Source organism: Prionailurus viverrinus, chromosome D2 (assembly GCF_022837055.1).
Source record: "Prionailurus viverrinus isolate Anna chromosome D2, UM_Priviv_1.0, whole genome shotgun sequence".
In the NCBI taxonomy this organism is placed as follows: Eukaryota; Metazoa; Chordata; class Mammalia; order Carnivora; family Felidae; genus Prionailurus; species Prionailurus viverrinus.
In genome coordinates, this window is record NC_062571.1 from 34516086 (window position 1) to 34539321 (window position 23236).

A 23236-nucleotide genomic window follows, 5' to 3' on the forward strand; every position below is an offset into this window, starting at 1 on the left:
TGTTTACCACTGATTTCTGAATGTCTAGCACAGTCACTGTTCTGGCTTATAATATGTGGTGAATAAATATTGGAATGATTTAAAAATTAAATTTTCAACTCATTCCTTCCTAGTGTCAATGTTCTGGTTACCATAAGCTTATCCAATTACTTGGAAACCTAGATTCATTTTAGAGTTCATTTTAAAGATTCATCTATCATCATTTTTGTCATAGTCTTGAGATGGCAAAATAAATTTAAGTACAAATATGAAAAAGAAGCATCTCATAATAAGTGAAAACTACAAAATACTGTTGAAACAATTAAAGGTGACATAAATAGGGGCGCCTGGGTGGCGCAGTCGGTTAGCGTCCGACTTCAGCCAGGTCACGATCTCGCGGTCTGCGAGTTCGAGCCCCGCATCGGGCTCTGGGCTGATGGCTCGGAGCCTGGAGCCTGTTTCCGATTCTGTGTCTCCCTCTCTCTCTGCCCCCCCCACCCCCGTTCATGCTCTGTCTCTCTCTGTCCCAAAAATAAATAAACGTTGAAAAAAAAATTTAAAAAAAAAAAATAAATAAAGGTGACATAAATAAATAGAAACACATCCAATGTCCATAGACTGAAAGACTTAATATTATTAAGATGTCAATACTGTCCAAAGAAATTTACAGATTCAATATAATCTCTATCAAAATCCCAATGATATTTTTTGCAGTAATGGAAAAACCCATCCTAAAATTTACATGGAATCTCCAGGAACCCTGAATAGTTAAAACAAACTTGAAAAAGAACAAAACTGGAGGACTCATACTTCCTGATTTCAAAACTTACAAAACTATATAATCTGTGTGGTACTGGTATCAAGACAAATATATAGAACAATGGGATAGAATAGAGAGCTCAGAAATAAATCCTCACATTTATGGTTAAAGATTTTTGACAAAGGGGCCGAGACCATCCAATAGGTAAGGACAGGTTTTTTTAAAAAATATAATTTATTGACAAATTGGTTTCCATACAACACCCAGTGCTCATCTCAACAAGTGCCCTCCTCAATGCCCATCACCCACTTTCCCCTCTCCCCCACCTCCAACAACCCTCAGTTTGTTCTTAGTATCCAAGAGTCTCCTATGGTTTGCCTCCCTCCCTCTCTGTAACTTTTTCCCCCCATCTCCCTCCCCCATTGACTTCTATTAAGTTTCTCAGGATCACCTATGAGTGAAAACATATGGAATCTGACTTTCTCTGACTGACTTATTTCACTTAGCATAATACCTTGCAGTTCCATCCACGTGGCTGCAAATGGCCAGATTTCATTCTTTCTCATTGCCATGTAGTATTCCGTTGTATATATAAACCACATCTTCTTTATCCATTCATCAGTTGATGGACATTTAGGCTCTTTCCATAATTTGGCTATTGTTGAAAGTGCTACTATAAACATTGGGGTACATGTGCCCCTATGCATCAGCACTCCTGTATCCCTTGGATAAATTCCTAGCAGTGCTATTGCTGGGTCATAGGGTAGCTCTTTTTTTAATTTTTGAGGAACCTCCACACTGTTTTCCAGAGCGGCTGCAAGGGACACACTTTTCAACAAACAGTGCTAGGAAAACTGGATATCTGCATCCCCATGCAAAAGAATGAACTTGGACCCTTACTTAACACCATATATAAAAATTAATTCAAAATGGATCAAAGACCTAAATATTAATGTCTAAAACTATAACAACTCTAACACTTTGAGAAGAAAATATGTCACAATAGCTTCATGATTCTGGACTTGGCAATGATTTCTTAGATATGACACCAAAGGCACAGGAAACAAAAGAAAAAACAGACAAATTGAACTTCATCAAAAACTTTTAAAAAACTTTTGTACATCAGGGGCACCTGGGTGGCTCAGTCAGTTAAGCATCTGAATTGGGCTCAGATCATGATCTCATGGTTTGTGGGTTCAAGCTCCCCATTGGGCTCTGTGCTAAAAGCTCAGAGCCTGGATCCTATTTCAGCTTCTGTCTGTCTGTCTGTCTGTCTGTCTCTCTCTCTCTCTGCCCCTCCCTGCTCATGCTCTGTCTTCTCTCTCAAAAATAAACATTAAAATTTTTTTAATTAAAAAAAACATTTTGTACATCAAAAGAAACTATCAACAGAGTAAAGAGGTAACTCATAGAATGGGAGAAAATATTTGCAAATCATATATCTGGTAAGGGGTTAATATTCAGGATATATAAAGAACTACTAAAACTCAACACCAAAAAGTTAAACAACCTGACTCAATAATAGGCAAAGGACTTGAATAGACATTTCTCTGAAGATCTACACATGGCCAAAATACATAGAAGATGCTCAACATTACTAATCATTAGGGAATCAAACCACAATGAAATACCACCTCATACCCATTAAGAGAGCCAGGGTCAAGAAAACAGAAAATAACAATTGTTGAGGATGCAGAGAAATTAGAACTCTTGTAAACAGCGGGAATGTAAAAATGGTGCAGCCACTTTGTAAAACAGATGGTTGTTCCTCAAAAAATTAAAAATAGAATTACCATGTGATACAGCAATCCCACTTCTGTATATATACCCACAAGAATTGAAAGCAGAGTTTCAAAGAGATATTTGTACATCCATGTTCAAAGCAACAATATTCATAATAGCTAAAAAGTATAAGCAACCCAAGTGCCCACTGACAGATGAATGGATAAGCAAAATATGGTATATACATACAATGGAATATTAGCTAGCTTTAAAAAGGAAGAAAATGCTGACAGATGTTACAACATGGATGAACTTTGAGAACATATGCAAAGTGAAATAAGGACATAAAGACATAACATATGATTTATATAGATTGATGTTTTGAAGTTGTTATAGTCTGAATATTCCTCTGTCAATTAATTTAGAACATTAATTCCCAAAAATCTGGAACATATTTTCCTACTAAAAAATTATAAATGTGAAAAGATGTTCAAAATAACTTGATATTTGAGAAATGCAAAATAAAACCACAATGAAATACCACTTCACACCCATTAGAATGGCTATAATTGTTTAAAAGATGTATAATAATAAGAATTAGTGAGAATATGAAAAAAATGGAACCCTCATCTATTGCTAGTGGGAATATAAAAGAGTACAACCTTTTGGAAAACAGTTTTGCATTTCCTCAAAAAGTTAAGCATAGAGTTACCATATGATCTAGTAATTCCACTCCTAGGTATACACCCAAGAGAACTAAAAACATATGTCCATATTCAACTTAAACAATAAATGAATGTTTATAGCAGCATTATCCATAATAGTCAAAAAGTGGATATTAGTCAAATACCCATCACCTAATGGACAAATAAACAAAATGTGCTCTATCTATACAATGGAATGTTACTGAGCCATAAAAAGGAACAAAATACTAATACATACTATGACATGAATGACCTTTAAAGACATGCTATTTTATAACTGGCAGTTTGTACCTATTGATCCCCTTCACCTGTTTTGCCCATTCCCCCACCCCCACACAACTGAACACCAAAAAAACAAATAATATGATTAAAAATGGACAGAGGACCTGAATAGATATTTTTTGAAAGAAGATGTACAGATGTCCAGCACATGCTTGAAAAGATGCTCAACATCACTCATCTTCGGGGAAATGAAAATAGAATAGCTAGTGTCAAAAAGACAAAAAATAACAAGTATTGGCAAGGATGTAGAGAAAAAGGAACCCTTGTGCACTGTTGATGGGAATGTAGATTGGCATAGCCACTATGGAAAACAGCAGGGAGGTTCCTCAGAAGATTAAAAATAAAAATATCATAGAACCCAGTAATTACACTTCTTGGTATTCACCCAAAGAAAACCAAAACACTAATTCGAAAACATATGCACCCCTATGTTTATTGCAACATTATTTACAATAGCCAAGATATGGAAGCAACCTAAGTGTCTATCAATAGCTGAATGGATAAAGAAAACGTGGTGTGTGTGTGTGTGTGTGTGTGTGTGTGTGTGTGTGTGTGTGTGTAATGGAATATTATTCAGCCATAAAAAAGAATGAAATCTTGTCATTTGCAACAACATGGATGGGCCTAGAAGGCACTACGCTAAGACAAATAAATCAGACAGAAAAAGACAAATTCTATATTTCATTTATATGTAGAATCTAAAAACAAAGCAAAACAAACAGCAAAAAAAACCAGAAACAGATTCATAAATATAGAAAATTGGTAGTTGTCAGAGGAGGAGTGGGAGGATGGGTGAAATAGGTGAAGGGGATTAAGACATACAGACTGCCAGTCATAAAATAAATAAGTCATGGGAATGAGAAGTACAGCACAGGGAATGTAGGCCATAATGTCATAATAACTTGTATGGTGACCAATGGTAGCTATGCTTATTGTGGTAAGCATTTTGTAATATATATAATTGTCAAATCGCTATATTGTACACCTGAAAGTGTTGAATACAAAATTGTATTCAACTATAGTTCAATTTAAAAAAAGAATATCATATAAATGACACCATACAGTATGTAACCTTTTGACAGTGTCTTCTTTCACTCAGTATAATGCCTTTGAAATTCATGCAAGTTGTTGTATTAGTAATACATTTCTTTTATTGCTGAATAGATTATATGGATAAGCCATAGTTTATTTAGTCACCCTTTAAAGAACATTTGGGTTGCTTCTGTTTGAGCAATTATGAATAAAGTTTCTGTAAGCATTCATGTACATAAGATTTTACTTCTTTAAGGTAAATATCCAGGAGTAGGTCATATGGTGAATGTATAAGACACTGCCAAACTATTTTCCAGAATGACGTTATCATTGTGCATTTCCTCTGACAAAGTATGATGGTTCCAGTTGCTTTGTATCCTCATTAGCACCTTGTATTGTCAGCATTTTCACTGTAGTTACTCTAATAAGTTGTAGTGGCATCTTATTGTGGTTTTAATTTGCATTCCACAATAGCTACTTATGTTGAATATCTTTTCATGTTCTTATTTATCATATTTAGTGAAATATCTGTTCAAATCTCTTGCCCATTTTTATTTAGTTGTTTTCTATTGTTGAATTTTAAGAGTTCTTAATATTCTGGATACAAATAAATCCTTTGTCAGATATATGTCTTGCAGATATTTTCTCCTTTTCTTTCTCTTAATAGTGTCTTTTACAGACCACACATTTTTAATTTGATGAAGTTCCATTTATCATATTTTTCTTTTATGTATCATGCTTTGGTGTCATGTCCAAGAACTCTTTACCTAACTCCAGATCATGAAGACCTTCTCCTTTGTTTTCGTCTAAAATATTTATCGTTTTATGGTTTAGATTCAGATGTGTGGTCCATTTTAAGTTGATTTTTTACAATGTTTGAGGTTTAAGTCAAAGTTCATTTTTTGCATATGGATGACCAGTGATTCTAAAGCCATTTCTTTGAAAAGACTGTCCTTTCTCCATTGAATTTCTTTTACATCTATGTCAAAAATGTAGTGGCCTTATTTGTGTGGACATATTTATAGACTCTATTTTATTGATTTATGTGTCTGTCCTCTCATCAGTCCTGATGGGTTTTAAATAATTAAAAACTGCTATTTGTTATACCCATATTACACAAATAATAGTAATAACAACTACTGGAAAGACCTTTAATTACCTCTTCATAATACACTGCTGCCATTTCAAAGTTCTCATTCACTTCTGCTTCAAATGCGAAGAGTCGAAGCTGTTCATTGCTTGTATAAATGGTTGAAAGAGCGTGTTGGACATCATCTGGCATGGTCTGTCAACATCAAGATGTTAGTTAGACAAAACAAAGCAATTACAAGTAGAGAGTCTTATAAGAATAAACTAGATGGGAGACCTCAGTCACGAGGTTGAAAATGACATTGGAGTTTCTTATAGTTCAATATAGTAAGAGAGTAAGAGTGAACCAAGAGAGACATATCAAGGATGAAAGAGAAGGTCAGGTATATGAATACCAACAATCTAAGCTCATGGAAGTGAGTAAAAATTAATTAGAACAGAGATCTCCTCCTCAGCACTTTGGTCAGTCAAAATCCTTAAGTAAGCCTCCTTTGACCTCAAACAGCTTCCTTAATTTTCTCTTGTGTATGGGATGAATATTATCATTTTTAGGGTGCCATGACATGAAAAAGGTTGGTAAGCACTAGCTAGAATCTTCAAACATCAAAAAAATAGGAGACTAAGGATAAAGCTTTGGAAGTTACCTTTGCACATTCAGTGGGATATATAAATATATCCCCAAAAGGAAACATTTTAGAAATAGCCAGAAAGGTAGGGAAAAACCCAGAAAAATGTTATGTCCTATATACCATCCAGGAAAGCAGTTATAGTATAATAAGTAATCTCCAGGATCAGAAGCTACTGCCAAGGAAGACTTCCAATTCTTTAGAATTTAGAAGTAAAAAAATTATCAGTGACATTAACAAGTAGAGTTGCTAAGGGATATAGAGAGTAAAGCTTAATTTGAGATGGGCCAAAGAGAGCTCCTGGTTACAGATTATGTCTCTGTTCTTCGTTCTTTTTGATTTTGATGATCTTGACCTCCAAATTCCCCCAGCAACATACTACAGTGCCTAAACCAGAAATACTCTACCTCTAATATCCTGTTCCAAGAACCTATGTTATAAGCCTTCAATCTTTTTGTCACTTAATCCCCTTAAAACTACTCTCTGACTTTATTTCCCTCATTTCTAATATACCTGTCTTTTCCCAACTGTGTAATACCGGGCCTCATGGCCATCCACTCATACTACTCTTACCAGCAAACTCAGGTCCCAGGCACCTTGTCCTTTGCCTGCACTTGGCCTGAAAATTCCCAAATTAAAACAGTCCTACAGGAGCTGCTGATTGGTCCAGAGGAAGACTGCATACACACCGAAATCTCTGAGCTGCCACAGATTCTTTGGCATTCAGTCTTAGCTAAAGGCCTTTCATACTCAGTAATCTATGTATTTGTCCTTGTTTAGCAACACATTCCATAATACTATGATGCAGTGTCTAAATTTTCTTTCTTCAAGCTTTTCATTCAACCCTTACTCCCTTCATTGTCCAGTAAACACATTACTTCGCAGAGGAAATGGAAATCATCGGGCCAGGGATACCTCAGCTTTTGAACACCATACTGATATAGTTTATTTCTGTATCCACTGTATCTCTTTACTTTCAGTCTGAAGAAGCATCACATCCTTCTCTGTTGCAAGACTAATCTTTCCATCTAACTTCTTGATTCTTTCCCATTTGTATATACCCTGGGTTTGCCATCAATTATTCTCTCTTTCCTTCTATTTTTAATTTCTCCCAGTCTGCTGACTCCTTCTCCCAAACCGATGGACATGCTAAAGGCATTTCTAGCTTAAAATGAAAACCTTGATAATTTCTGGCTACTATTTTCCTACTTCTTCCTTTTATCTTCCAACTTCTTTTTCCAGTTTATTTATTTATTTTCAGAGAGAGAGAGAGAGAGAGAGAGAGTGCACAATCAGGAGAGGGGAAGAAAATAGAAGGAGAGAGAGAGAGAATCTTAAGCAGAGAGAGATCTGACATGGGGCTTGATCTCAGGAACCTTGAGATCATGACCTGAGCTGAAATCAGGAGTCGGACACTCAACCAAGTGAGCCACCCAGGCGTCCCCCAGCTTCCTGAATTTATATTTATCTGTTTCCTAAGCACTCATTTACTCCACAATTCATTATAATTTGAATCCTCTCCATTAGTCCAATGATACTGCTATGTAAAAGTTAATAACCTCCTTATTTTCAGATCCAATGAAAACTTTGCAAATTTTGTTTTTCTTTTTCTCCAGTTTTATTCAGATATAACTGTCGTGCATCACTGTGTAAGTTTAAGGCACATAGCTTAATGGTTTGACTGACATATATTTTAAAATAATTACCATAGTAAGTTTAGTTAGCATCTATCATTTCACATGGACACAATAAAAAGAAAAAAATTTCTTGTGGTAAGAACTCTTAGGATTTACTCTCCTAACAAGTTACAAATATATTAAACAACAGTGTTAGCTATAGTCATCATGCTGTACATCATATCCCTGGTGCTTGTTTATCTTGTAACTTGAAGTTTGTATCTTTTGACCGCCTCGTTCCAATTTCCCCTTCCCATTCCCCAGCTTTTGCTTTTCATAACTCCTAGGAATATTTGACAATGTTGACTACTTTTTCTTCTTAAAATTCTCTTCCCTTAGCTTTTGTGACACCACTGTCTTCTGGTTCTTTTGCTCTTTTAACAATTCACTTATCTCCTTAATTAATTCTTTTATTCATCCATCCCTTAAATGTTGGTATTTCTATAGTGTTCTACCACCAGCTTGCTTCTCTCTCTACTTATGTTTTCCTCAGCAGCTCCATCTATAACCATAGTTTAACTAGCATCTACAAGTATATCTTGTTTTATTGAGCTTCAAAGATATTGCTTTTTTTATTTTTATTTTTTTTACAAATTGAAGGTTCATGGCAACTCTGTGTCAAGCAGGTCTGTTGGTACCATTTTCCAATAGCATTTGCTTACTTGTCTCTGTGTCACATTTTGGTACTTCTCACAATATTTTAAGCTTTTTTATTGTTAATTATATTTGTTACGGTGATCTGTAATCAGTGACTAGGACTCAGTGAAAGCTCAGATGATGGTTAGCATTTTTTAGCAATAAAGTTTTTAGGTTTTGTTTTTGTTTTTGTTTCTGTTTTAGAGAGAGAGAGTGTGTGAGCTGGGGAGAGGGCCAGAAGGAGAGAGAGAATCTTAAGCAGGCTCCACACTCAGTGTGGAGCCTGACACAGGGCTCAATCCCATGACCCTGGGATCATGACCTGAGCAGAAATCAAGAGTTGGACGCTCAACTGACTGAGCCACCCAAATACCCAGCAATAAACTATTTTTTTTAGTTTTTTTTTAATGTTTATTTATTTTTGAGAGAGAGTGAGACAGAGTGTGAGCAGGGGAGGGCCAGAGAGAGGGAGACACAAAATCAGAAGCAGGCTCCAGGCTCTGAGCTGTCAGCACAGAGCCTGACGTGGGGCTCGAACTCATGGACTGCGAGATCATGACCTGGGCTGAAGTTGGACGCCCAACCGACTGAGCCACCCAGGCACCCCTAAACTATTTTTTAATTAAGGTATGTACATTGTTTTTCTAGACATAATGCCATTATTGCACATGTAATAGAGTATAGTATAGTGTAAATATAACTTGTATATGCACTAAGAAACCACAAAATTAATTTGACTCACTTTATTTTGATATTTGCTTTATTACGGTGGTCTAGAATCAAATCTTCAGTACCTCCAAGGTATGTCTATATGCACTTATGGCTCCCCAAATCTCATCTCCAGCTCAGATCTCACTCTTGAGAAAAATCCCACAAGAGCTAATAATTTAATTATTATTAAATTATTAAAAGTAATTTCAATATTATTATTTCAATTATTATTAAATTATTAAAAGTAATTTCAATATCACCTACCTCCCACTAAATCTGCTTGTGTTGTATTTCTTGTCCCACTTACTGGTACTACCTGCTACCCAGTCATTGAGCCTTAAACTTAATCTTTGCCCCCTTTTCCTACTTACTATGTAATAACCAGTTAACATCACCAGTTTCACTGCATCTAACCCAACTGACACACTGTTATCAGTGTTTTTCATAAAATGTAGATTTGATCATACTACTCCCCAGTGTAAAATAATTACATTTAGTGCTTCCAAAATGCTAATAATAGAAAAGGCAAAACTTCTTTCTGTGGCATACAAGGTCTCCATCCATATTCCCAACTCCCCTACTAGGAACTTATTGATCCCTGGCTTCACCTCCTGCTTCTCTGTTCCTTAACCAGTTTAGCATCCGTTCCCGAACTATATGCAGTTTCTGTGTATCCCATATGCTTCCAAGCTTCCAAGCTTTTGTGATGTTACCTATGACTCAAATACTCTGAATCCTCCACCTTGAGAATTTTTTAGCCTTCAAGCTCAAGCCATAGCTCTTCTGTGAATCCTTTCCTGACAGGTCTCAGGGAAAAGTTGATTACTTTTTATTTAGGCATCTCCTAATCTGCTTTACCATGGACACATCCCTTCAAGTATTGACCTCACCCTGCTACACTTATTTGTATTTTATGTCTCTCTCGTCTACTAGACAGGGATTCCTTGGAGGCATAAGGCAACAGTAATTACCACCTAATGTTCAATTTTCAAAGCAATTCATCCAAGTCATCTGTGCCCAAGGCAGGATTGTTCTCTTAATGCTAGCTAGGATACTGGACATTCCTCACCTTCCTCTTCCAGAAAGGCTAGACAAGTTGAAAGAAAAAATGATGGTGACAGAGAAGAAAATCAAGTGAAGGAAAGAACAAACAGAATAGAGGGTTTGAGGAAGCATAGCTGCTTAGCGACTACCAACAGGACAAAAAGACTTTGGTTTTTGTCATAGTTTTCAAATAAACCACAACTGTATACATTTAAAAATGAGCAAATGAAGGCAATATGCAAGCTGTGCAAATACAGATATAAACAGATAAATGGGAGGAGGGGGGCACCTAGGTGGCTCAGTCAGTTAAACGGTCAACTCTTGATTTTGGTTCAGGTCATGATTGCACGGTTGTGGGATCAAGTCCTGTGTTGGACTCCCCGCTGAGTGTGGAGCCTGCTTGGAATTCTCTCTCTCCCTCTCTCTGCCCATCCTCCCCACAAAATAGATAAACTTAAAAAAAAAAAAAAAACAGACAAATGGGAGAAGAACAGGCTACCTGTCCAATGAAAAGGCATGTTTGAAGCATCATTGTCATATAGGTCCAATATCTGAAATCTCATAATGTTTCTTGGTTTTGATTGCCAATATCAGAGAACAAACTGAGAATTACACACATTCACAGAGTAAATAAAATGATGATTTTTGTTTTACAATTTGCATTAGCCGATTTTATTTATTGTTTTAATCGATCACATTTCTGTTTGCTGAATTAAGGAAGAAAGGAATCAAGGAAGGAGGGAATCATTCAGAGACTTTGATGCCTTAAAGAGAAAAGGAAGGGCTCTCAGTTATTGATCACCTACCTGGTTTAAGGCCACATGCATCTGATCCACCAAGAACACATAGAGCTCACTAATAAATGTCTGCAGTTCCTCCTGACTTTCAAATGATGTTGTCTTCAAATACTTCTCTCTCACAATCTTTACTACAGCATGCTGTAAGAGGTATAGATCACCCATTTGATAACAGAGTCCAGTACCATGCTGACAACACAGGCCTCCCTTGAGCATCTGGTCTAAGGCTCATCAGAACTTCAGAAGATGATTGGTTTCTCCCTTGGTGACTGATAAGAGTGTCAGCTCTGATTTTCCTCTGATTTTCGACATACTCTGCATAACTTCTTTTCTTAACGTCATCACTAATATAGTCAATGCAGAACTCATATCATGTGAAGAGAGTTATAAGGCTAAAGAAGACCTCGGCATTAGGTTTATGTATTACATCTCTCATCATGGCCACATGATACAAGAGAAGAAGGCCTGATTTGACAGTCTAGAGAATGGAATTCTGGTTCTAATCCTGCCACTGTACAACCTCAAAAATTACAGTTAGTACCTCATTTTCCTCATTTGTTATATGGATGTGTGTTTCTGGTATTATTATCTTACTTCAGAAGATGATTGAGAAGCCAAAGAAAGATAACAGGTAGGTGGTGAAGCTTAAAATGCTGTACAAATAACATATTGCTATAGCCATGACAGCTTTTATTCCCCTTAAGTTAATGTTATTGTCAGGTTTTGTACTAAGCAGTTTCCATGCATTATATTATTTAATTCTCATAATGAACCCATGTGATAATATTAGTATTATCCCTTATTGTTAGGCAAAGAAATTGAAGCTCAAAGAGATAAAGTCACCATCCAGCTAGTAATGGCAGAACCAGGAATTAAACTAAGTTGTAATCATGGCATCTACTGAGAAGAATGTTTTGCCTCCATCAGCATCAGTGTTTTTCACTTTATTATTTCCATGTGCTTTCTTTTTATCTGTTTAGTACAGGACAGGACACACAGTAAATGTGTTCAGAGAGGCAATCAAGTATAGCAGTTAAGAGTATGAGTTCTGGAGCAAGATTGCCTAAATTTAAGCCCCATCTTTAACCTTTACTATCTCTGTGATCTTAAGGAAATTACTTAACCAATTAATATTGCATTTCTCCATCTGTAAAATGAGGAATATCTACCTCATAGGGTTGTTGTGAGGATTAAATTAGTAAAATTTGAAGCATTTAAAAATTTGTCTGGTGTAAGCAAACACTCAATAAATGTTAGCCATTATTATTTGGGAAATTATTATTAAGTAAATATTTCTCAAATCTTAGTGATTGTGTGGACGATGGAAAGGTTGGCAATGGGAGACAGAGTAGTCATGGAATCAGTAACATGTACAAAGTTTCATCCCTACAACATGAAACCTGTCTCAAAACTTGGCCCCCTCAAGTAAAGACTTAGTTTCTTAAAAGCTCACACTTGGAATGGATACTGAACCATTCCAAGGCTTTGCACAAGTAGAGTTTGTGGCATTCTATCATAAGGCACATTGCTAGCAAGAATGTGGAAGCATAGCTGGACAACTATAATTAAGAATGTAGAGAAGATGCTTCATAAAAATCCATGGAATAATTAAATGAATATTTACCTTGAGTTGTTCTTTGAAAGCAAAGTATTTTCCAGAGCAGTTAAGTTCATAGTTGAGCTGGCACTTCTGTTCCTCTAGGGTTTCACTATCCATATCACTCCCTAGTTTGGCCACCTGTTTTCCAAACATCCTGTGATACTCATCCAGAATGGCTCTAGAAATATTTTTGATCTGCATGTGGTAGTCACTCACCGCCTAGGAAAATACAAAATGTCTGGAAAGAGGCTTCAGAGAGATCAAGATGTGTAATGGAAGTCTGAAAGTGGATTGGGTTTTACATTCAATACTGCTTTAGGTACAAATTGCCCTTTTCAGCTCAGAGACCAGCCAAAGACTAAACACTGTACACTATTCACTGTCTGCCACTGGTCACAAACAAAACCAGGAAGGGAAATATATGCAGCTACAATTTCTCACCCCTTCTGGAAAACATACTGAAGAGTCCATGCCTTATTTTCAAATGGGTATACTCAACATGTTATTATAGTTTCACCTTAGCTTTGGCACTTGCCTTTTGAGCTCCTCCTGTCCGACGGGTAAGAGGCGGCCTTGGCGGAATCATATCCTTGACCCTGTACCAGGAAAAAAAAAAAAAAAACAACAAAAAATAAACAATGATCCGCAGATTTATGTTCTCTTATTCATACCTCCAAAGAGCCTATACGAGGGAGATCTAAGGTCTGTTCCCACATCATACTTGAGCACTGTGCATTTCTCTCATATAAAAGCCTAGATGCGAACCATAGAACAGTATATGGCTGTGAACTAGATAGGGAAGAAGCCAGGAAGCAGCTACTCAGAAACTAACTAAGTTGTACTTTTTTTGGCTAATTTGAGCCCTGGCTTTACTCTCACACATTTTTTAAAACTGCTATTGCACTCAAGAGACTGTTTGACTCAGGAGTTGGAAAGATATGGGTGTTATGATTTTAGGTGCACTCAGAAGAGTCTCTGATAGCATGAAGTTTTGGAAATCCAAATGGTACAAGGCAAGTGAAAGCTTTTCTTTCCTGTCCATCGAGGATAAAAAGTGTACTCTTGGTCATAATTTATGACTGCATTCAATTACAATAATGATACCAGTGTTTGTGGTGAGTAAGAAAGTATATTTTGTCACTGTCAACCTACTTATGCTAAACTTTCTACCTTCCATTTTCAGGAGACCTTACAAAAACTAGAGGAAATTAGGTTCTAGTTCTTCCTTCTTGTAGCTTCAGATTCCTGCTGAAGTATATAGTACTGCCTTAAAGTTTATAATCAAATTCACAAATTCAATTTTTCTTTAATAGGTCATATGTAATTGTATATTTCTGCTCTTGATTTCTAATTTTAATTTTATTTCTTTTAATAGGTAATACATTCATGATTCAGAACTTAAGAGGCATGAAACAACATATACTAAATTGTCTCCTTGTTATTAGCCTTGTTGACAACCTTGTCTTCCAGGCACCCAATTTCCTCTCCAGAGACAACGTTATCTATTCACTCATTCAAAATATATACTGACTGCCTATTATCCATCAGTCACTTTTCTAGATGCTGGGGATAGAGCATTAAACAAAGTAGATAAAAATTCTTGCCCTCATGGAGCTTGAATTCTAGCAGGGAAAGAAAGACAATATAATTAAGATAAATATGTTAGTGATATGTGCTGTGAAGAAAAATAATGCAGGAAGGCAAATAGACTATGTTGGGAGCTAGGGAGGTGAAGTAGGGAAGCACATTTCATCAAGACACTTTACTGAGATGCTAACATTTGAGGAAAGACCTCAGGGAAGTGAGGAAGCAAGTTGTGTAGATATCTGGGATAAGAAAAGTATAGGCAAAGAGAACAGAAAGTGTAAAGGCTTTGCTGCAACAATGTGCTTGGCATGTGTGAGGAATAGCAGGAAGCAAGTATGGCTGGACTGAAAAAGTGAGAGCAAAGTACATACAGAATATGTAAGGAGTTGTAGGCCATTGTGAGGACTTTGACTTTTACTCAGAGTGTGCCAGGGAGTCACTGGTGGTTTCTGAGCAGAGGAGTTACATCAGTTGACCTCCATTTTAACACAATCATTATCGAATGTTGTATTAAGAATTGTCCAAATGTCCATCGACTAAAGAATGGGAAAAAATGTGGTACATCCATACAGTGAAATCTAATTTAATAACAAAGAAATGAAGTACTGATACATGTTACAGTATGGATGAACCTTGACAGCATTACGTTAAACATGAAAGTTGCACACATCCTAGGATAGGATACATGCTCAGAAAAGACCAGAGAAGACCCCAAGCTTCCACCACTGACTGACCTATAGTCCCAGTGCAAGCAGGAAGTGAAGGTTGAGGCAGAAATGTAAACAGCCTTGTTAAGTGTTAAAAGAATGCTCCAGTATGGAATCATTTGCAGACAAAAGAAATATTTTTTGTTTTATTTTTATTTGTTTGATTATCTTAAGATCTTGGCATTTAAGGAAATCTCAATCAAAACATTGGCTGAAAAAAACAAACAAACAAAATAAACCAACCCACACTGGCTAAACACAATCTACAACTTCAACAATTAAGAACAGCAAACCCTGGGGAAGGGGAAAATCAGATTTCCAAAGTTTGTATAATATCCAAATGTCCAGTTTTCAACAACAAAAAATCACAAAATGTACAAAAAACATAAAAGTGTTCCTCTTTCAAAGGAAAAAAATGAATCTATAGAAACTGTTCCTGAAGAAGTCCACACTCAGACTTGCTACAAAAAGATGTGAAATAAAGCAATTTACTCAGGCTCAAGAGCTAAAGGAAACCACAAACAAGGAAAGAGAAATCAGGAAAATGATGTATAAACAGAAAGAAAATAGAATATCAGTAAAGAGACAGAAATTTTTAAAAGAACCAAACAGAAAGTCTGTAGTTGAAAAGTACAATAACAGAAAGGATAAATTTACTAGAAGGTTCAACAGAGTTGGTCAGGCAGAAGAAAGAATGAGCAAATTTGAAGAGAGTATAATTGGAATTACACAATCTGAGGAACAGAAAGAAAAACAAATAAAAAAAAGTAAAGAGAGCCTAAAATCTGTGGTACACCATCAACATACACAATGTGTGTGACCAACATACCCTATGAGAATCCCAGAAGGAGAAGAGAGAGAGAAAGGGGCAGAAAGAATTATGAAGAAATAATGGCCCCAAACTCCCAAAATATGGAGAAAGACATGAATCTATATATCCAAGAAGCATAACAACTTCCAAGCAGAATAATCTTGAAGAGATCTACATTAAGATAAATTGTACTCAAATTGTCAGAAGCCAGAGACAAGAGAAAAACTCAAAAAGCAATGAAAGGAGTGACTTGTCACAAAAGATAAACAGATAATTTCAATAATGTCAAAAAGAATAACACAAGCCATGGAGGCCAGAGGTACTAGAGTAACATACTTAAAGTTTTGAAAGAAAAAAGAATGCCTGCCAAAAATTCTATATACAGCAAATTATCCTTCAAGAATGAAGAAGAAATTAACAAAATAAACAAAAACTAAGAGTCTATCTTAAATACAGAGAACAAACTGAGGGTGGATGGAAGGGTGGGGAGAGGGAAAAATGGGTGATGGGCATTGAGGAGGGCACCTGTTGGGATGAGCACTGGGTGTTGTATGTAAGCCAATTTGACAATAAATTATATTTAAAAAAACTAAGAGTCTATTAGTAAGACCTAATTTATAAGAAATGCTAAAGGGAGGGGTGCCTCAGTGGCTCAGTCAGTTGAGCATTCGACTTCAGCTCAGGTCATGATCTCAAAGCATGAGTTCAAGCCCTGCATCGGGCTCAGTGCTATCAGCATGGGGCCCACTTCAGTTCCTCTGTCCCCCTCTCTCTCTTTCTCAAAAATAAATACACGTAAAAAAAAAAAAAAGAATGCTACAGGGAGCCCTTCAGGCTGAAATGAAAGAACAACTAGTCAGTAACTGTAAGGTAACTGAAGAATAAGGAACACTGGTAAAGGTAAACATGAAAGCCAGTATTATTGTACTTCTGGTTTTAAACTCCTCTTTACTTGTTTGGGGAGCCTGGGTGGTTCAGGTCATGATCACACGGTTCGTGGGTTCGAGCCCCACATCGGGCTCTGTACTGACAGCTTGGAGCCTGGAACCTGCTTCAGATTCTGTGTCTCCTTCTTTCTGTATCCCTCTCCTGCTCACCCTCTGTTTCTCTCTCTCAAAAATAAACAAACAGTAAAAAAATTTTTTTAAATAAAAATAACCCCCTCTTTACTTGTTTGTAGAAGGCAAATGCACAAATTGTAATTAGAAATATTTGCTAATAGGCACACAATGTATAAAAAATGTAATCTGTGACAATAATAATATAAAAAGGGAAAGATGGAGATATAGAGAGGCAGGGTGAATAGTATTGAAACTTAGTTGGTATTATTCCAATTAGATTGTTAAAGGTTTAAGATGGTCATTATAGGGGCACCTAGGTGGCTTAGTCAACTAAGCATCCAACTCTGGGTTTCTCCTCAAGTCATGATGTCATGAGTTCAAGCCCTGCATAGGTCTCCTCACTGTTAGTGCTTGGGATTCTCTCTCTCCCTCTCTCACTGACCCTACACTGCTCTTTCTCTCAAATAAATAAACAAACTTAAAAAAAAAAAGATGGTCATCATTATTTCCAAGGTAACCACTAAGAAAAAAGAATGAAGATTCAAATTACTAAAATCAGAATAAATATGGGGACAGTACTCCCCATTTTTATAGAGGTAAAAATAATTATGAGAATACCATGAACAGTTGTACATCAACAAACTGGATAACCTAGATGAAATGGACAACTTCCTAGAAACACAATCAAAGCACTATGGTACAATATAAAAAAAGTTTTTTAAAAATTGCACTTATTTATATGTGACATGGGTGTGTATGTGTGTATTTTAGGAACTTTAACTCCAGAAGGATAAATACCAATTTTTTAAAAGTGGTTATCACTGGGGCACCTGGATGGCTCAATTGGTTAAGCATCTGACTCTCGATTTGGGCTCAGGTCATGATCTCATGGCTTATGGGATCGAGCCCTGCATCAGGCTTTGAGCTGACAATGCAGAGCCTGCTTGGGATTCTCTCTCTCTCTCTCTCTCTCTCTCTCTCTCTCTCTCTCTCAAAATAAATAAATAAACATTTTAAAAAGATTTTTAAGTGGTTATCACTGGGTGAGTAGAAATCTGAGTATTTTTATATGCTTGCTGATCTCAATTTTCTCAAAATCTTGACTTTTTTTTAAGTTGATGTATTTATTTTTGAGAGAGAGTTGGGGAGGGGCAGAGAAAGAGGGGAAGAGAGAATCCCAAGCAGGCTCCACACTGTCAGCACAGAGCCTGATTTGGGGCTTGAACTCACGAACCATGAGATCATGACCTAAGCCAAAATTAAGAATTGGGCGCTTAACCAACTGAACCACCCAGGTATCCCTTGATTTTTCTTTTTTTTTTTTATGCTGAGCATATACTGCTTTTGTAATAAGAAGACAGCTATAACAAAAGAAACTTAATCTGGGCTAAAAAACCAGAAAACTATATGCTGCTTAGTCTAGGGAAATTATATTTACGGAGACAATCTGAATTCCTTTTATTTATATCTAAAATGTTTTTGCAAAAAATATATATATAAATATAAGAACCATTGCTACACACCTTCTGGCTAGCTCCTCTGGCATTCGCTTTGGAACCAAGGCTTTGTCCAGCTGAATCTCCAACACAATGTATGTGCCTGCTTCTACATATTGCTGTAAAGATATTTTTCTCTCATTTATTCTTTCCATTAAGAACAGATATTTATGAACAAATTTTAGTAACATAGGATAACATATACAATATAAGAAAATTGCATATACAACTATACGTATATAGTGTGATCTTGACTGTCAAAATATTCTTTATATAGAAAAATAACTGGAAAGAAAAATAGTTACAGTGGTTATCTCTTGCATAAAAGGATTTTCAATTTTATTATTGGAAACTTCTACCTCAGCTGAAGCACTGTTTAACTTGTTCAATACTTTTCTTGTAACTGTTTTAAGTGAATGCTATTCTTTCTGCCACCAAATCTTCCAAGTCCAAGCATTTCCAATCAGAAATATTCTGACATTCCCATTCACAGAATCCACATCACCATCTACCAACTGCAGTTTGATGGACATTTCTATCCAAATTTTTTTCCAGCACCCTAAATACAGCATGTCCAAAATTTATCATTTCCCTTATATTGATCTCTCTTTGACTTATGATTTTGTAATCCTTCTCGAAAGTGAGGCTTGAAACCTGCGTTATCTTTAGCTTTTCTTCCTCAGCACCCTTAAAGCTCCCCAATTCCAAATCTTGCCTCTTCAAGTTTCTGATTTTCCTTACTACAATCTCTTCCCTAAATCAAACTATCATCACACACTCACCTGTACAATTAGAAAAACCTATAAACCAATATTTGAAGCCCCTACCCCAACTTCATTTTCTCTGTTTCACTTCCTTGCAAGAGTTCTACCCTGAAATACATAGGAGGTCTTATTTCTACATGACTTAAAAACCATTAATAGGAGTCTCCAAGATGAAGCTCAAGAGTTCCTTATCAGCTACATAATGAAGTCCAAACTTGTTAGCAAATCTTTCAGTCTTTCTACAACTCAACACAACCTCTCTCTCCTTTCTCACCTCCGTCTAGAAATTCTCGTTTATTTTCATCTCTATTCCATACACTAAATTAACTGATACAGTCTAAATTCTGCTACCTTCTTTGTGTCCTGACTCGGGCTGTTCCCTTGCCCTGAAATGCCTACCCTCTCATCTTCATCCGGCAAACTATTCTCTTCATCTTTCACTACTTAGCTCAAATGCCAGCTCTTCCATGAAGCCTTTATCCTAGGAGCGATTCATCTGTATTATGTGAGCCCAAACAGCACTTTTATTTGTACCTCTATTATAATATTCATCAAAATTCTGTGTTATGGTTAGTTATGTACCAATCTGTTTCACCCACCAGACTGTTGAGTGTCTTGAGGGCAGATGAGTAAATGCTACAGATGATGCATCTCTGCATGATTTCTAATATATAATACAGTAGAATTACTAAAACACATAATTTTTTTAATGTTAGAAAGGACCTAAGGTTAATTTGGTACTACCTGCTCATTTTAGAGAGTCTCAACAAGACAAAGAAATTTACCCAAAGTTATAAACTAGTCATGGCAAATATGGGATGGTAATTGAGATAATGAATTTTTCACAATACCATACTATCTTGCTCAGTAAAAAACTGATGAATTTAAACTTAATTTTCCAACTCTTTATGCATAGTTACCTGTCCTTCTGGATTGTGGCTTAGAGAGGGTTCAAATTCCAAAGGAGTATCTGAGCTCTGAGATTTTATACTAGGTGCTTGCTGAAAGAAAATGAACATGCCTCAAAAACTGAATTCTTACATGGTCTTCCCAATGGCAGGAACAATGATCATTAAGTTGCAACAAAAGGCAAACTAAATTGATGCAATTCACCCAATAATCAGTACAAGCCTGTGAAATGTAACAAAACTAGCAAAATCATCACCTTCTCAACAACCTACCATATCCCCAGGCCTAGGCCTTCCTTCTATATCCTTTTCTTTGACTGCTTTATCTTCTTTCAGGTTTTTTGAAACAACTAGTTTAGACAATGGAGAATTAATTCCTCCTATTTTATTATTCTGAATCAAATGATGGCCAGTATCCCGGAACAAGCTAAATAAACATTTAGTCTGAAAAGAAACAAACAAACAAAAAAAAATGCAGTGAATCACAGGTGAATGAGACAAATTTGAAAGTAACTCACATTATTCTTTAAAAACATTTAGTTTTCTAGATAATTTCAACATTGTAGAATCAGAGGGAAATAGGGAAAAGAAAAACTTCACTGAATTGCCATACTTGTTGAACAGGTAAAACCCTCATAGAAAATTAGCTCTCTATCCTATCATTTAAATTATTACAATGAGATTGTTCAACATCGCTTGGTTTTGGTGTTTCGTAACTCTTGTTCCTAGAAAACTTTTAATTTTTGATACATAATTTCAGATTAACTTTAAGTGGTAGATATGGGAAATAGGTTCAAGAATTCCTCACATTTACACAAATGGGTTAAAAAGGGTTAGGGCCCAGAGCTGCTGCAGGGCTAAAGCCCCCAAGGTTAGCTAGCTAGACTAGCTAACTAGTAACTTGTTATCTTTAAAATTGCATGCTCCATCAATCTGAAACTTTAAAGAAGACAGCTAATCCGTTGTATCACCTACAGGAAACAACTTATCATCTGGCACCAATATATTACTGTGCTTTGACACAACTTTAAATGCTACTTTCCTCCCAGACCCTTTGCTTCTTACACATATGAGTTAATGATTCCTGTTTCCTTCTGCACACTCACCACGTATGTAAAATCTTGAGAACTCAATAAATATGGAGACAAAATCCCTGTTCAGGGCTCTTGTCTCCTCCCAGACATTAGCCTCTCTCATTTTCATTTCTGTGTCAGTGTCTGCTCTCTTGCAGGACAAGAGAGAATTTAGGATTCCTGATCTGTAACAGGTAGAATTTATTTCTGCATAAGAAATATCTAATAACTACTTGCCTATCAACTATAATTGGAAAAATAGGGCAAGTTTAAAATTCAACCTAAAAATTTTGTATGGGAAAATCAAACTATAGATAAATGAAGAAGAATCGTAACATTTTAAAATAATTTTTTTATATTTATTTATTTTTGAGAGAGAGAGAGAGAGGGAGACAGAGTGTGAGCGGGGCAGGGGCAGAGAGAGAGAGTGGGACACACAGATTTTGAAGCAGGCTCTAGGCTCTGAGTTGTCAGCACAGAGCCCCACGCGGAGCTCAAACTCACATACCATGAGATCATGACCTGAGCTGAAGTCAGATGCTTAACCAACTGAGCCACCCAGGTCCCCCAAAATCATAACATTTTTTAAACTAAACAACATGGTTGAAGTCTAAATAGAATTTATGCTGAGTGAAAGAAGCCAGACTAAAAAACAAAGAGGGGAAGACTGGTCAGAGGTATGAGAGGATAAGAACAGACACAAGAAAGTTTGGGGGGGCAGGAAATGGATATTTGCCTTATCTTGATTGTGGTGATAGTTTCACTGATGTGCTATAAATATTCATATACATGTCTTTGTGTAAATGCAGGTTTTCAGTTCTCTTGGGTAGGTTCTTAAAAATGATTTTGTTGAGGGGAGCACTTGGGTGGCTCAGTCTGTTGAGTGTACAACTTCGGCTTAGGTGCTGATCTCATGGTTCATTAGTTCAAGCCCCGCAGTGGGCTTGCTGCTGTCAGCACAGAGCCCACTTCAGATCCCCTGTTCCCCTCTCTCTCTGTCCCTCCCTCGCTTGTGAGAGCCTCTCTCTCTCTCTCTCTCTCAAAAATAAGTAAACATTTTAAACAATGATTTTGTGGGTTGTACGCTAAGTTAATGTTTAATATAGATTTTCTATGTAGTTTTTCTACCAAGTATTAAGGTTGAAATATTGAAATTTCTAAATGTCAGATTATCTCTCTTTCAATTCTGTTAGTTTTTGCTTTAAGTATTATGAGTTTCTATTGTTAGGTGTGTATACATTTATAATTTATATATTTATTTTACACAATACTTTGTAAATTCTTTCTGATTAATTGACCCTTTAATCATTATGACATGCCACTCTATGTTGTTAGTAATACTTCCTGTCTTGAAGTCTATTTTGTCTGATATAAATATAGCCACTCCGCTCTGTTATGTTTTCTATTTGCATAGCATATTTTTTCCAACCATTTGCTACAATCTCCATGTATCTGAATCTAAGTGTGTCTGTTTTTAAATAGCATATTATTGAATCTTGATTAAAAAAAATTTTGTTTTAAATTCATTCATCAGTCATTTTTGAGAGAGAGAGAGACAGAGTGTTTGTGGGGGAGGGGCAGAGAGAGAGGGAGACACAAAATCCGAAGCAGGCTCCAGCCTCCAAACTGTCAGCACACAGCCCGATGTGGGGCTCAAACCCATGAACCACAAGATCATGACATGAGCCAAAGTTGGATGCTCAACCAACTGAGCCACCCAGGCCCCCTGAATCTTGATTTTTTTTTAAATGTGGTCTTATAATCTCTGTCCTTTCATTGGGGTATTTAACACTACTTACATATAAAGTTATCATTGAAATATTTACATTTATGTTTGCCATTTTACTATTTGTTTTCTATATATCTTCTGTCTTTTTTGTTCCTCTGTTCCTCCTTTAAATGCCTTCTATTATGTTAAATATGTATATGTACACACACACACACACACACACACACACACACACACAATTTTCTTGGCCATCCTAACTAATCACAATGTATATCACACTGATATTAACTTAATTCTGGTATAATGTAGAAATTTTAGCACACTGTAGTTCCATTCTATCCTCCCTCCTTTATGTTACTATTATCATACAAATTAAATCTATACATGTTATAACCCAACAATATAATTAATGCTTTATATAATGCCTTTCAAAGAAATTAAG

The 23236-nt window shown here is 36.2% G+C and overlaps 1 protein-coding gene across 5 annotated transcripts in view; it reads right to left on the bottom strand.

Moving 5' to 3' along the window:
• CFAP70 (cilia and flagella associated protein 70) overlaps positions 1-23236 on the bottom strand; it is a 100208-nt gene that overhangs the window by 36633 nt on the left and 40339 nt on the right. For all 5 annotated transcript variants that reach the window (XM_047826237.1, XM_047826235.1, XM_047826236.1 and 2 more), the window contains 7 exons: positions 20266-20436; positions 20005-20085; positions 18348-18439; positions 13194-13254; positions 12683-12877; positions 11068-11199; positions 5639-5764 (listed from right to left, as the gene is read on the bottom strand). In XM_047826237.1, the coding sequence (XP_047682193.1) occupies positions 5639-5764; positions 11068-11199; positions 12683-12877; positions 13194-13254; positions 18348-18439; positions 20005-20085; positions 20266-20436 (858 nt within the window). The remainder of the gene's footprint in view (positions 1-5638; positions 5765-11067; positions 11200-12682; positions 12878-13193; positions 13255-18347; positions 18440-20004; positions 20086-20265; positions 20437-23236) is intronic.